The following is a 15,425-nucleotide window of genomic DNA, read 5'->3' on the forward strand; positions in this document are numbered from 1 at the left end:
GAGGGAGAGACGGAGTAATGCTGTCAGGCTTTCAAGATTCTGTTATTATAACCTATATCATTAGCGTTCTAGTATTGTGGTGTCTGTTTCCTCACCTGATCTACCTTGAAGGGCTGACATCACCTCTAAGAGCATCTGCTATGGTGGTCACCAGCTTCAAAATGGCAATCTCAATTGGGCAAAGACCCCCCACTTTTTAACACATGTTGCTTGCATGCTGAAGCTGCAGGGCTTCAATCATCCAGTTGCACCCACAATTTTGAAGCCAGTGATCATCACTGTGAATGCCCCTGCACCTGCACACACTGTACCATAAACTAGTTACCACATTTTAACCAGGCCTTTCTGTGGTTTATGATTCAGCATGTCATGCGTACCCATAAAATTGAGTTAATTGCTTAAACCATTATTCAATTAACCATGGGTAACTATGTCATGCAAACATAGCCTAAGATCATTCACTATACCTTTAGATCAGTGACAGGAGCACCCATTCAACCTCCCATCCCACTTGCATTGTTCTCCCAGAATCTGCACAGCCAAGTCCCATCTCTAACGTCCACTTCTGATATTTCAGTTCAGGATTGGTTCTGCATACCTTGGCTACCTAAGAACCCAATAAAATGCCCTATTATGGGCAGGCTATTTAGCCCCCAAATGCACAATTTAGCCCTCTTGTGCTGCAGGTGTGTTGATAACAGCTCTCATCACCTGTACATACCCTGGTCATGGGGATTCCCATCACACCCAGTCAGGATGACCACTGGCCACATTGATAAGGAGATGACTGTCACTGATGTCCAACATATTTGGAAGAGGATATCACCAAATAAGTAAAGGCTCTCTTGGAACTCAGATATGGGTTGGGTTGAAATGCTTTGGCCCTTGCTCGCTCTTGGACACATCTCTTCTCCATCACCTGCCTGCTTGCCTAATTTAACCAGTTTTACTGGAGGGTCTCCTTAAAAAATGACATTCTATTGCAGAGCTGTGGTCTCTCCTAAGAGCTGGCTCAGTGTTGAATTACTGGTGATTTTAAAAAGTTGGAGTGTCCCTTAAGTTGGCCTTGGTAAATATGTGGAGCATCTGTGTAGTTTCCTTGGCAATGATACAAAAATTATTTCCCGCTAGTGCACATTTTCAACTTGCATGCCAAACGATATCCCCAATATTTTCTAGTGGTTTCCTATCAAAGTATTAAACAGTTGGACCTTGTATAGCTTTACAAAACAAGATTGGCCAGGTGGCAGCACCAGGCTGTACTTCTCTTGTCTCGGAAACTAATTAGTGTTGGGCACCTTACTTCTTGGATCACTGGGAAACTGAACATTTTCCCCAGAGGAGGCAACAGCAAATCACTTCTGCGGTGCTGTCAAGAACATGGCAGGGCTGATCCCCTCTACAGCAGTCATCAGGAGCTGAGCTCAACTCCAGGGCTTCCTTTTTTCACTGCGTGAAGCCAAAACAAAGCGCCAAAGCGGGGTGGTCTTCTTCTTCTCCACCCAGCACTCTTCAGATGTGCTGGACTACAGCTCCATTCATCCTTGATAGGATGGTAAAGGTGGATGTAGCCCAGGACATCCAAAGGGCGCCAGGTAGAGAAAAGCTGCTCTAGGCTCCTTCCTGCTGCTTTTCGGCAGGAGTCACTCGGGCCGCAGGCCGGGCCGCGGCTTCAGGTTCAGCTCCAGCTCCAGCTCTGCTCGAGCTCCGCCGGGACTCACCGTAAAAGGCAGGGAGCACACGGCGAAGATGATGGTCATGATGGACAGCAGAATGAGGTGGTCCAGCTCCTCGGACATGGAGACCGGTCCCCGGGCGCCCGGCGCTCGCTCCCCGGGAGACTCCGGCTGGCGGCACGGCCGCTGCTGAGCGCTCAACGCGGGGCAGCGGCAGGCGGCGGCGGCGGGCCGGTGGGTGTGCGCGCGCCTCAGGTACACGCAGCACCGGTGGGCGTGCGCGCGTCTCAGGTACATGCGGCAGAGGCTGACCATGACGACCAGGTTGCCCAGCAGGACAGCCAGGATGAGCAGCAGCAGCACCGAAGCGTAGAGCAGCGCGAAGGCGTCTGCTCTGCCCTCCGAGCGCATCTGGATGAAGCACCACGTGCCCGGCCAGTACTCCACGTAGCAGCCGAAGCCCAGCAGCGGTAGGGCGCAGAAGGCGGCGGCCAGGGCGTAGAGGACGGGCAGGGCTCCCAGCAGCAGCGCCGGGGGCCGCCCGCTCAGCAGCCGCTCGTACAGGTAAGGCGCGCCCATGGCCAGGCTGCGCTCCAGCGCCATGGCGCCCAGGCAGCCCATGGTGGCCAGGCCAAAGAAGCTCATGGAGAAGGCGAAGTAGTCGCAGACGCGCCCGTCCGCGGCCAGCTCCTTCAGCGTGCGCTCTCGCCCGTAGGCCGCCAGGACCACTGGGCTGAGCAGGCAAGTGCCCAGCAGGTCTGTCAACACCAGCGCCATCAGCAGCACGTGGAAAGGCACCAGGCGCTCCCGCCGCGCCAGCCGACGGCGCCGCGCCAGCAGCAGCAGCACCAGCGCCGTCAGGTTGCCGAGCACGCCGGCCGTGAACATGACGGCCGAGATGGCCGGGCCGTCGCCCGAGGTCGGCGAAAGCGTCGCTTCCTGGCCCTTGTTGCAGGGGAGCGGGGTCGGCCGCGTGCTCCCTCGGCCCGCCTCGTCCATCATCGCGGTGCGCTGTCGGAGCCGATTCTCCTCAGTCGAAAGGGAAAGGAGGTCGGCGGGCGGCCGAAGATTAGGCACCACCTCCCGCCCGCCCCCGACATCGCTGCCAGACTTCGGAGGAGCCGTCGTTGCCCTTGCGCCTCCCCGCAAGCAGCTGCCATCCCGAGGGCGCAGGGAGGAGATTCCCTCTACTTCGGAATGAAGAACTTTCTCACGTTCTCTTGTCCAGAATCAGACGAAATCTTTGAAAGTGGAACCATTCCACACATTAGAACAGAGCTGAGTTTGCCTCTCAGATGCATCCCCCCTCCCAGTTGGTGGCACAGCTGCACAGAAGTGCAGGTTTGAACTCATTCGTCTTTTTTCGTTACAGAGATAAATCTGATTTCTCTGGCCCTGTGTGAACCGAGAAGAGCTCCATGCTGAATCAGGTAAAAGGTGTGTCCTCTATTTGCTGGTCCCCTCCTTTTCTTTCTGAAAACATTTGGTGTGACTCCTGACTCTAGCATGCCCTTTGCACAGGATCACCAGGAATGTAGGAAATAAGTTTGTAACGTGATCCAGAACAAGGTGCCTCTGTGAGTGTTTAGAAAACTGTTCCACCATGTCCTGTAGAACAAGGATCTGTAAGTGAACAGAACTATCAAAGAAACTTGACTACCTCAGGTCAGGTAGGGTAGACTGAATTGACTAACCAGCCACAATAGTGCAATCAATAGTGCAATCTGTCTGTTTACATGCATCACACATAAAACACAGGCAGAGCTTCAACGACGTGGTCATGGATGCCCTGTTGACTTTTTTTTACGGTACCCTGTGGATACCTCTGTGGCCAAGGATGATTCCCAAGCCCTCGGTTGGCACTGGCACTAGGGGCCTGGGCAGGGGAACCCAGACTTCCCTCCCTCCCTGCTTTCTTACATTCTCCAAATGTGTTTGGGACAGGAGAATTAATGTGAGGTTATTATTTCTCTTTCAAAGCTCTAATGTGGGACAAAATGTCTCATTCTTTTCCCCTTGCTGAAACTACCAGTTGCTGGTCCTTTGTTATATAACTTTTTTTTTTCTGAAGTAGCTACTGGTGCTGTTTGGGTTATGCTAAGAGGCTTTCTGGCTCCTAAGGACTGTGTAGTGTGGTTCTTGACAGTGAGCAGCAAGACCTGACAATGGCATTTAATGCCAAGTAATTACTAGAACTGGGACTGCAACATTGTTTTTTGGGTGGGGGGGGGATGCTTTCAAATCAGTGTTGCTTCCTGGCGACTGCCTGGACAAGTCCCTGCAGTTTTCTTGGCAAGATTTTGGATGTGGTTTGCCATGGCCTCCTTCCTAGGGCTGAGAGAGAGAGAGACTGGCCCAAAGTCACTCAGCAAGCTTTGTGCCTAAGACAGGACTAGAACACACAGTCTCCTGGTTTCTAGTCTGGTACCTTAACCATTACACCAAACTGGCACTTGGGGACTGTTACTAGAGCTCTCCGTTTTGAGAATGGAAGAGGGCTTTATTTTTTTCCTCCAATTTGAATGTAAAGAGCAGAGTGAAAGAGGGAGGAAAGAAGAAAGAGGACTCTTTGGAACATGTTAGAAGAGATTGCTAAGAATAACTTCATAACTGATGTGGTTTAATTATTTTTAGAGTTTATTTTATTTTATGCTTCCTCAATCTGGTGCCCTTCAGATCTGCTGCATTATAACTCACTGAGATGGGGTGGGGGAGATGGATCTTGGTTACCTTGACACAAATACATACAGCCAGACACACTCTTTTTAGCTGATAGCAGAACCTGGGAATAAAATATTGTCCCGTAGGAAAAGAGGCTGCTGTTGTGCTCATGAGGAGAAGGAGAAATTGTGAGACTTAAAGGAATGACTTCTGGGAAGAAAAACGAGGAGAAAGAATGGCTGCAAAGCAACATGGATACTCTGTTGAAGATTGGTTATTGGTTTCAGGAAAGCCTGAGATAAGACTCTTGAAATGGAAGGGAGCAGAGATTCTGGAGAAGATCCAGTGAAGGAGGAAGAGGTGGAATAGGGACAATTCTACTAATTGCAGATGGCTTTTGTGTCAAGCTGAAGGGCTGAGGGGAGAGATTATGTTCATATCTTACATATTCACTAGAAAGAGCGTGCTTTTCATTTCTGAAAATGAAACAAGTTCCTTAATCTTGCCTGCTGTGCTGATAAAGAAGAAGAAAAAGTCACAAGAGATGTCTTGGTGAAAGAGTTGAGTCATGTCCCATGAACCCATAAAGTCCTCATGACAAGGACTCTGATTTAATTCATGTATTGCAGCCACTGCAGGTGCAGCCTCAAGTTGTGGTCTGGTGGAAAGGCTTCTTAATCCTTCCCACGTGTATCAATTTCATACTAAAAATAATCTTCAAATTACTTTTGCATCCATGGTAGAAAATCTGGAACAAACATGCCCTGGTCACACCTTTTTTTCTGGCATGTGCCCATGAAGTCACTAGGAGTGAAGCTCAGCATAATGCTAAGGGAACTTTTAAGTTTAGGGTTGGAAGGGAAAATATCTGGGAACTTCACATAAGCAGACTTAAGAAGTGGAGACAGATGGGAGAGAAATTTGCTGCTGCTGCTGTTACGACTAATTTAAAATGTAACTGAAATCGACTTGGGCTCATCCAGAGATATGAAGGGACTACTGTCTTCTCTGGTTAATGGGCCCTGAATTAAAAGTTCCTGACCTTTCAAAAGAAAATAAATTTGTGGAGATGAAGAGACACCAGGCCTGGCTTCCATGAGAAGTACATTATTTCTGGGGACCTTCTTCAGTGATGTCAGACTTTTGCAACCTGGTCAGTTTCAGATACATTGAGGCTATGATTCTAAGTACTCCCAGCCAGATTCCTGAATATATTGGGGAAAGGTGAGCTATGTAACTTATCTACAAAATTAGAGTAATCAAATTGCTGTGGAATAGTATTCACTTTCTTCAGATTAGCTACAGAGCTGATTGGCTAACCTTTGGGGCATTTCGAAGCCACCTCCCTAAAGAACATCCTTGAATATTTTTGAAGTTCAAAAGTTTCAGTTTTTAAAAACCTGGAAGATGCTTGAAAACTCTCTAAAAATATCTATCAATCTGCCCGAAGTATGATGAAAACTATTTTCTATTGCTGGATTTGGATACAGGTATGAGTATTCACTGATGATAGAAGTCAGTGTTTGCAAGAACTCAAAGAAGTACTTACTGACAGACAATCCTAGTGAAATTATGTCCATTGGGTCACAAAGAGTCAGGACTGCCTGAATGACTAAACCAGTGTTCCTCAACCATGGCAACTTTTAAGATGTGTGAACTTCTCAACCTTGGCAACCTGGTTCTGCCACTTGGCCTGGGGTGGGAAGGGAATACCTCAAGCATGGGGATGGCTAGCCCCATAGAGGCCTCCTGTCTTCAGCCTCAGATTTTTCATTTTCTTGGACTCTCCTTCCCCTTTTTAGTAATGCTTTTAACTGATGTTTTATGTATTTGTATATATCTATGTTTTTAATGTTTGTTGTGAGTCGCCCAGAGTTCCCCCATTGGGGGGAAATGGGCGGGTGAGAAATTTAATAAATAAATAAATAAATAAATAAATAAATAAATAAATAAAAACTTTAAGATGTGTGGACTTCAACTCCCAGAAGTTGGCTGGGGAATTCTGGGAGTTGAAGTCCACACATCTTAAAATTGCCAAGGTTGAGAAACTCTGGACAAAACAATAGCAACAAATGAGGGTTGTTTGCAGGATAAAGAACGGGAAGAATTGAGCTTGCTGTGCTGTTACATTAAAGATGGTACCAAAGAAAATGATGACACCAAAGAATATGGAAATAGTATTTAATTAATATCACTGATGGTGGAGCCTAATTATGCAATACATTTATTGGAATTAAAAATGGTCAGGGTTATCCATATTGGCTCTGGCTTATGCTGCTCATAGAATTAGTATTTTGAATGGAGGTTAACTGGGAATAAATAAATAACCGAGAGCAGAAAATATATTTGGATCAGCCCTAAACAAGGCTGGAAGCCCCACTGTTGGATCCTATAAGGTCTATTGTTTGCATGTTTTAGCAACTTCATAATAAAACTGACTACAGCATGTTACATGAATACAGGAAGTTAGGTTTTATTCAGTAAATAATTTAGTGCAATACATGCACTTTGCCTTTTTCAGTTTACTTCCTCATTTGATATATCTTTTACCTCTCCTGTTCTATTGGACAACAGCCTCCATTATCACTAGCCACCCCAAGCTGATTAGGGATTAGGGCAGTTCTAGTCCAGTCCAGCCCAACCAATTCTCCTATTCTGTCACGATGACGTATCTTTTGTATTCTCAGATATTGTGTCATATCTGTGTGTCTGACACAGATCAGGGATCCTTTCTCAACTGCTGTTTACATACTGTTTGCAATCCTGGTATTCTTCTTTGATTACACAGCACTGGTCTTAATCTCGTTCCCAGCCCATTATTTAAACAGCCCTATGCTGATCCTTTGCATTCTGGAAAATAACCAGTTTTTCCTGCTTAAACTGAAAGGATCCCACCACCACCACAAGATTAAAGCTACAGCTCCAGTGTCCCTTTTCAGAGAGACAAGATCAGATGATCAGTTGGGGGTTGTTCAGGAAATGTGAACACACCCTTTCCTTCAGATCAGTGGGGTAGCTTCAGTCATCACTCTTGTTCTTTCCTTATTTATTTATTCGTGGAAGTTTTATTGTTAACAGAAGTGGCCAACATTAGAGTACTACTTAGCAGGAAGTCCACACCCCTAAATTAATGTCCCCTTTGCTTTCTGGGCAGAGGGATCATTGAGAAACAATCTCTCCTCCCCTTGCTGGGTGGGACTAGGAAACCTTAGGGGCAGCTCAGGTCAGTGGTGAAAATTTATATAGGTACAGATACAAGTGGAAAAGGCATCTTGCTTAAAACCCACACATACAACCTCTTACAGCCCTGTGAGACACGGGAATCAACTATCATCCCCTTTGTGTTTCATGGTGCGGATGTCACGGGGAAATCTTCCCCAGCTCTGCAAATGAGTGCAGCTGAGAGGAAGAGACAAAACCACAATCAGTGAGAAGCAGATAAACAAGGCAACAACTATCATCCTGTCATCCCTTGTTTTATTTTTCTCTTATACTGGCTTCAACCCCCTCACTGTCCATTACTCACTCCTGCAGAGTCATATGGCAGGAACCCCCTTGCAACTTGCCATTTAGAGTCACAACTCACTCAGACTTGCACCTCCTGAAACCTCTCCACTACCTAAATCCTAATCAAATATCTCCAAATAGGTTTGGGATCAGAGAGGAGAAAAGGGCAAAGGCAGAGACTATGAATCTACAAAAATGGCAGCAGCTCACCAAACACAGTGAATTGCCCCAGCTCTTGACCTTCTGATCCTGCCAACTATGTCTGATTGTTTTAAGGAAAATGCTCACTTACATAAGGAACCAAAGCATTGGGAGATAAATGCAACAACTATATTGCATCTATTGGCACACACAACTATAGTGATCGCTAGGCTCCTCCTCAGAGAAACACAGGAGAGCCCCAAAACCCACAAGGTTACAGGTTATATACCCTCTAAAATGATAACATAGGATTTACAGCACAACGTTTACTGCAGGAATGTAGGATCCAATAACAACATGGAGTGACCCTACGTTGGGCTGACCCAGCACCTCTACCCTCTGCATTTCTAAGGAGGCTCCAAGCCTGCCCTTTCAACTTCTAACATAAATAATGTCTGTTACTGTACCCATATACTGACTCGCTTCACATCACAGAAAAGACAATAACCTGGTTTTTGTTATCTGTCTCCTTCCCCTCCAGGGTCATTGGGCAGTTTCAGTTGCCTGCACTACCTAATATGCATTTCAGCATCATGTATCTAAGGACAGAATATTAATTGTCCCACATACCACATTTCCACCATTCCTCAGTTATCCAACTTTCCCTTCAGTGTTCGTTTGTAATGGTTAAAGTAATCACCCAGAATATGCTCTGGACACAGGTTTATGGAGAGTTAATAAATAACATTTCTAATAAATATTAGTATTGCTACCAGAATAGGTACCTATCTGTGGTAGTAAACTGGATTTTCTTCTGGGATTATCATGCATGATATATGAGGCCTCAATTCTCATCATCCCCAGCCAGCAAAACTGAAAGGAATTAAATTGGAAAACGACCATGCTCTTAGTTGCTAATGTCTTATTAAGCTATTATATAATATTGTGTTGGAAATCATATATTCACACTGATCTTGAATCATATGTGTTTCTCCACTAATTCCCATGCTAAGAGGAAATGTAATCGAAATAGCGGAATTACAGAATTACATTATGTCAGTTGTACCTACTCCATTGTTAAGCATACAGCACTCTGATTTTAGAATATATTTCCACATGCAGGTAACAGTGTCAAGGAAAAGGAGATGGCATTGGGGTGGAGGACAGAGAAGGCAGACTATACCAGCCATGCCATTAGCTAGGCATTGATCAATCATCCAACTGAAACTATTGGCGTACTAACCCATGAAAGCAACACCTTTGGTTAACATGATGCTATGCAGAGAATGATGTGGCAATACAGATAGCCAAATTTATGGCAGCAGTTCTTTTCATGACATTAAGAAGGCTGGTGGCATATTAAGCCATAGGTGAGAAATGGATTTTGTTCTCCATTCAGCAGCAAATCTCTTTTCTGCTCTCTAGCTGTGAAATGCACAGCCTTAGTATTCCCACCCTCATCTCTTCTAAAACTAACACTGTTTGTGTGCACCTCTCTCTCGCTAGTTATCTCTCTCTCTCTCTCTCTTTCACACACACAGACATCTACCTCTCTCTGTCAGCTGGAGAAGAATTTTGTTTCCAAATTTGGGTAGTGATGATGACATAGCTTTCAACAATATACAGAAATTTCCTAACCATCAGTTGACCATCCTGGATTATTATGCAACAAAATACCACAAGAACTGAAAGATGCTGGTTACAAGTTAAGATCATTGGTCCATCTAGTACTGGCACTGGCTGTGCTGGGGATTCCCGACACTGCAAAAGTGGTTCAAGAATACATCACCACCACCAAATAGGATCTGTTTGATTATGTGCTATCAAGTCACTGTTGACTCTCAGTGACACATCGATTTTCTCCATGATGTCTGTTCCCAACCAGGTGCTTCAGTTTTTCCAATGGTGCACCAATTGCTTTTGCTCCTAGTCATCCTTTTTTCTTTCTTCCCACCTTTCCCACCATGATAGATTTCTCCAGGGAGCTAGGTCTTTGCATAATATATCCAAAGCAGGATAATTTGAACCTGGTCATTTTTATCTTGAGTGAGAACTCTAGGTTGATTTGTTCAATGATCCAATTTTTTGTTTTCTTGGCTGTCCATGGTATTCTCAGAAGTCTTCTCCAACACCAAAATTCCAAAACACAATACTTTTTCTACCCTGCTTCTTCCCACTTTTGCTCCCATAGACTGGGACAGGGAAAAGCAATGCATACAGAATTCCCAACACATCCCAACATCTGAATATCTCTTCCAAGCCCTTCATGGCTGCTCTACCAAGTACTAATCTGTGCATATTTCTTGACTGCTGATTCCTTTACCATTGATGGTTGATCCTAAAAGGCAGAAGCTATCCACCACTTCAATATCTTCATTGTCAGTTCTAAGGCTGGTTGTTGAACCTGTTGTCATTAATTGATTTTCTTTATATTTAATCTTAGTTCCATTGTTTCACTATGCTGACAACAGCAAAACATACCCTAAACCAACAAAAAACGAATAGAAACTTGATGTTCACCCTAACCCCAGGCTTGGAAGCAGAGCCACATTTTTAACAGCTCTCCCCCGCCTCCGGCCGAGCGGATCTGGAGTTGGTCAGCACCTAAATCAAATAAATATAATAATAACTTTTTAAAAAACCAACTTGCGGAACATATAAATCTTTAAGGGGATGCTGTTCCACAGGACAGGTGTTGCAACAGAGAAAGCATGCTGGCTAGGTCATGACAAATGTCATTGTTTGCTTGAAGGAATCTGGAGGGTGCCCACCTGCTTGATCTTACTAGGTTGATCAGAGATAGATGGTTCCTCAGGTAACCAGGCCCTATGCCGCATAGAGCTTTATAAGTGATAACCAGCACTTTGAATTGCACCTGGAAGCCAACTGGCAACCAGTGCAGCTCAAGAAGCAGGGATGTCACATGGGCATAACATGACACACCCACCACTGCCTGTGCCACTGCATTCTGGACTAGCGTTAGCTTCCCAGTGGTATTCAAGGGCAGCTCCATGTAGTCCACGTATGTATGCCGGTACTCCCCATTCCTAGAATTGGGCTTCTCTAGATCTTTCTTTATATCCTCGTTCCCTCCAAATCCTGCTTTGCTGCCTTATCATGTCAGGGAGGGGGATTCTTGGGAAGGGTGAGTGAAGAACACCAGGAGTATATACCAAGATTATATAATCCCAGCAGGGCCATCCATGGTGTGAAGGTCATCCCAGCTGCCCAATATATAGGAAGATGCTGGAGGCGGAAAATCTCTTCAGTGACCATAAGAATGGCATAATTTCATATCGTGTAGGAGAAGGCAATGGTAGACCACTCTGCAGAAAATCACATATAAAGTAGGATCTACGGAAGCCCAAATCCAGGAATGGGACTACATAAATAAATACACACGTACATACATACTTTGTTCCATACTGTTTTCCTGATTATTCCCCTCCCCAGGAAAATAAATAAATAAATAGATAAAACCACAATTATCTAAAGACTTGTCCTACACTTCCAATGGTGAAGAACCAAGCCACATTAATATACAGAATGGTCCAGAAATTCCAGAGGGCAGTAATTTTCCATTGGAAGCTGATTTTATGGAAAGAGCAGATCATCCAGAGTGCTTGGGGCAGCTGTAAGAGTCACAGGATACCTGAGAGTTTATTTAATGCATTACTTCCTTGCTGGCACATGAGTCATTGTTCAGTGTCATGTCATTTAAAGATATGTAATCTCATTTTAAGTATGGAAAGTTAAATTACACCCAGGGAAAAACCCTGAGCAAAATATACTAGGGAATGGTTGTGGCCAGACCTGGAGCTAGGTTTTCTGGAATCTTAGCTCACTTTTGACAGTGAGGACCGTGCTGCTGAAACTGAATAATTCATGAACTGGAGTTGGGGTGAAGGAGGAGATGGTCAGGATGGCAGAGTTTATGCTAGCAATGGAGGCGAATATGTGTAGCTCAGGGTTGAACTGTGGAGTCCTTGGGGTTCTCTGAGCTTGGTTCTTTTCTTGCAAACGTTTCATTACCCGGCTAGGTAACATCTTCCATGCTAAAATGGGATGAGGTTTGCTCTCTCCTCATCCCATTTTAGCATGGAAGATGTTACCTAGCCGGGTAATGAAACGTTTGCAAGAAAAGAACCAAGCTTAGAGAACCCCAAGGACTCCAGAGTTTATGCTGTTAGTCAGGACAGTCCACTGCCAGAAGAAATAGTGAGCAAGTTCCTGAGATTGAATAACTGCTAGGAAATCATGGCTCTCTTCACACAGCAAATTAACCTGTGATTTACTGAATTAACCCAATCGCCTAGGTTTGCATGATGTGCTGATCCACAAACTAGCCGACATTTTTATCGAGTGAGTCTTACAAATTCAACTAAACATTGCAGATGAGATGCCAAACTAAGGCAAAATGATACATGGGGGAAAAAATCCTTTTTTTACCTGTTGAGTACAAACCTGTCAGTGCCATTAGTCTCAACAGCAAAGATGAGCATGTTCCTATATAGAAGCAATATATCTTAGATTGGGAGGCAGGCGAAGTGGACCACTGATGTGTTCTAGAAAAACCTTTTCAAACAGGACAAGACACACCGTCAGGATAATAATACAGATGTGCCTGTTGAGGTGGTTGTAAGAATTACAGAAATAAATAATGGGGACAGATTCCCAGCACTGGAAAAACACTCTATTTCTGCTCAACAAAATTCTGCTAATGCTGCCACCTACTGATTGATTTGATTATGTGCTATCAGTTTCGTGGATTACTAGCAATCATATGCGTAGACTTTCTCTGGGGTGATGCGTTGCCAGCCTGGCCTTCAGGACTTCCCACCATGCACTTCCAGTTGCTGCCACCTATAGGGAGACTTTATTACTCGTGACAGACCATCTAGGTATGTGCTAGCAATATGCAGTCCAGTTGCAATCCTGATCTCAGAGGGATGCCGGTAAGCCTGTGTTTCACTGTATCAGATGTCACGTCTGCTTTGTGTTCATCAGTGCTAAAGGACAACACAAAACGAAAGAGGTTTACTCATTCCATTCAAAGGGAGAACTGTTGTCTAACAGGAATTTTGATAAATAGTAATCTGGATAAACCAGTGTTCCTCAACCTTGGCAACTTTAAGATGTGTGGACTTCAATTTTAAGATGTGGGAGTTGAAGTCCACACATCTTAAGGTTGCTAAGGTTGAGAAACACTGGGATAAACAATCCCCCTTCCCGGAAGAGTTGTGTCTTTTTAAAAAAATAAATGGATGCACACAAATCCCTTCCTTGCAAAACTTTCCCATTCAAGCACAGCTCTGGCTGAATATAATATGAGAACAAGACAGCAGAAACTCAACCATCGATAAACAGCAGGGGCTGCGCTATGTGCTCCAAGTTTGTGAGTGTGAGTCAGAGTGCTATTTCCTAAGCAATAGCTTTCCCTTCCCAGGTAGACAATTGATTTATGAAACACAGGTATGTGCTTGTCAGTGCATGGGGAGGGCTGGGTAGCCTGTTTCCAAGCATTTCCAGGGAGCCGTGAAACATGGGACCTTCTGCTTGACAGCAGCTCTCACGCGGAGATCCCTTTTGGACACTTGCTACATGAGAGCCTTTAACTTACTGTAGCCTTGACCAACTGCCTACAAAGCACGTTTGGCTGATGGGAGCCCTGCCTATAAGTGTGCATTTGAAAAAAGCCTCTGAATGTGCCAAAACGTAGTCTCTGGATTGGTGCCCAGGTAAACGGGAATGTAATTGCCCATTTGCTTTGTCATTCTTTATTCTGTTTTACTGCTGGTGAGAGTTTTTCTTCCCTCCTCTTACTTTTGGCTGAATGCATAGTGAAATTTGAAACAAGCAAGCAAGCATAAATGCAACCACATTCCATAAAGTGCTGCAAGAAACTGATGTCTGTGGACCAAAGGGCCAAACTGGATAATACACATTGTCTGCTGTGAAGACCAAAAAAAGCTGCTTCCAGGAATGTAAAGGTTAACTCAATGATATAGACCAGTGTTTCTCAACCTTGGCAACTTGAAGATGTGTGGACTTCAACTCCCAGAATGTTGAATGAGAAGCTCTTTTGTTACCTGAATTTTCTTCTCTACGTAATCACCACCATTTGCTACATATTTCTGCCAACAACAAACAATCTTCTTAAAGCCATCATGAAAGAATTCCTCACTTTGTCTCTTCAACCAGGTCTTGACAATCCTTTCCACCTCTTCATTTGAGTCAAACAGATGCCCATAAAGGTATCCTTTTAATTTTGGGAAAAGAGGAAGTTGTGCCAATTTTGGACTACATGGCAGATGGGTAAGACAGATTCAACTTTGCAATTGCCTCTTGAGTGACTTGTGAAGTGTGATGCCTAGCATTGCACATTGCAGGAAAAGTTCCTTCTGTGCTTCCAAACTCTACTTAATCATAGTTTCAAAGTTTTAAGTGTTGCAATATAATGTTCTTTGTTGATAGTGGTGCCAAGTTAAAAAATCTATGTGAATAAAGCCATCTGCATCCCCCCAAAGCTGTAACCATGCATTTTCCTGCCAATGTCTGGGCTTTGAATTTTGTTTTTTTGCAGGTGAATCTTTCTGATGATATTCCATGGACTGACACTTTGTGATGAGTCCATGGAATAGAAGCATCTTGTGATGGAATGGAATTATGAAGGCCAGACTCAGGGAGAAAAACGTTTTCTTTCATCTCCTGAGGCGCGAGGGAAAGATAAGAGGATGAGACTGGCACCTCCCTGAGGAATTCACAATGTTGTGGCTGGCATTACTTGGGAGCTAGGGTTTCAGTCTGGGAAGACTGATGTCAGGCCTAGCCCAAGGAACCCCAAGAGACCATGTAAATTCAGTCCAGCAATGTTTATTAGCTACAACCTCTAGCAAGAATCTTCCCAGACTGAAACCCCAGCTCCCAAGTAATGCCAGCCACAACATTGTGAATTCCTCAGGGAGGTGCCAGTCTCATCCTCTTATCTTTCCCTCGCGCCTCAGGAGATGAAAGAAAACGTTTTTCTCCCTGAGTCTGGCCTTCATAATTCCATTCCATCACACATCTCTTCTATTGAATTTTGTGATGAGTCTATATTTTGTCAGCTATCATAATGCTGGGAAGAAGTTCTTCACTTTCATTCTCATAGCATGACAACTGCTAGCAAATTTCAACTTTTTAAAGTTTCAACTCTGCCAGCAGCATGCAAGGAACCCATCTTTTACAAACCTTTTGGTTTTGACGAACATCAGTAATGTGACACACGTTTCTGTGAAATGCCAAGCTTGACAGTAGTTTCCCTTTGAGTGATTGTCCTTTATCAATTCATCAACTTTTCTTATGTGGAACTCGAATGCTCTTTCTGATTCACTGTCTATACATTGTTTGGACCAGCAATGCACATGACTCACGTCAACACAATAATCACCATACATATTT

The 15,425-nt window shown here is 44.4% G+C and overlaps 1 protein-coding gene across 3 annotated transcripts in view; it reads right to left on the reverse strand.

The window, feature by feature from the left end:
• Positions 1-3,055, reverse strand: part of PTGER2 (prostaglandin E receptor 2) — a 56,347-nt gene extending 53,292 nt beyond the window's left edge. For all 3 annotated transcript variants that reach the window (XM_088149671.1, XM_088149672.1, XM_088149669.1), the window contains exon 1: positions 1,722-3,055. In XM_088149671.1, the coding sequence (XP_088005797.1) occupies positions 1,722-2,678 (957 nt within the window). In that variant the 5' untranslated portion in view covers positions 2,679-3,055. The remainder of the gene's footprint in view (positions 1-1,721) is intronic.
• Between the last annotated feature and the right edge of the window lie 12,370 nt (positions 3,056-15,425).

Source organism: Python bivittatus, unplaced genomic scaffold (assembly GCF_059951505.1).
Source record: "Python bivittatus isolate LINGU-HERP-01145 unplaced genomic scaffold, Pbiv_v1 ctg000580_np1212, whole genome shotgun sequence".
Lineage (NCBI taxonomy): Eukaryota > Metazoa > Chordata > Lepidosauria > Squamata > Pythonidae > Python > Python bivittatus.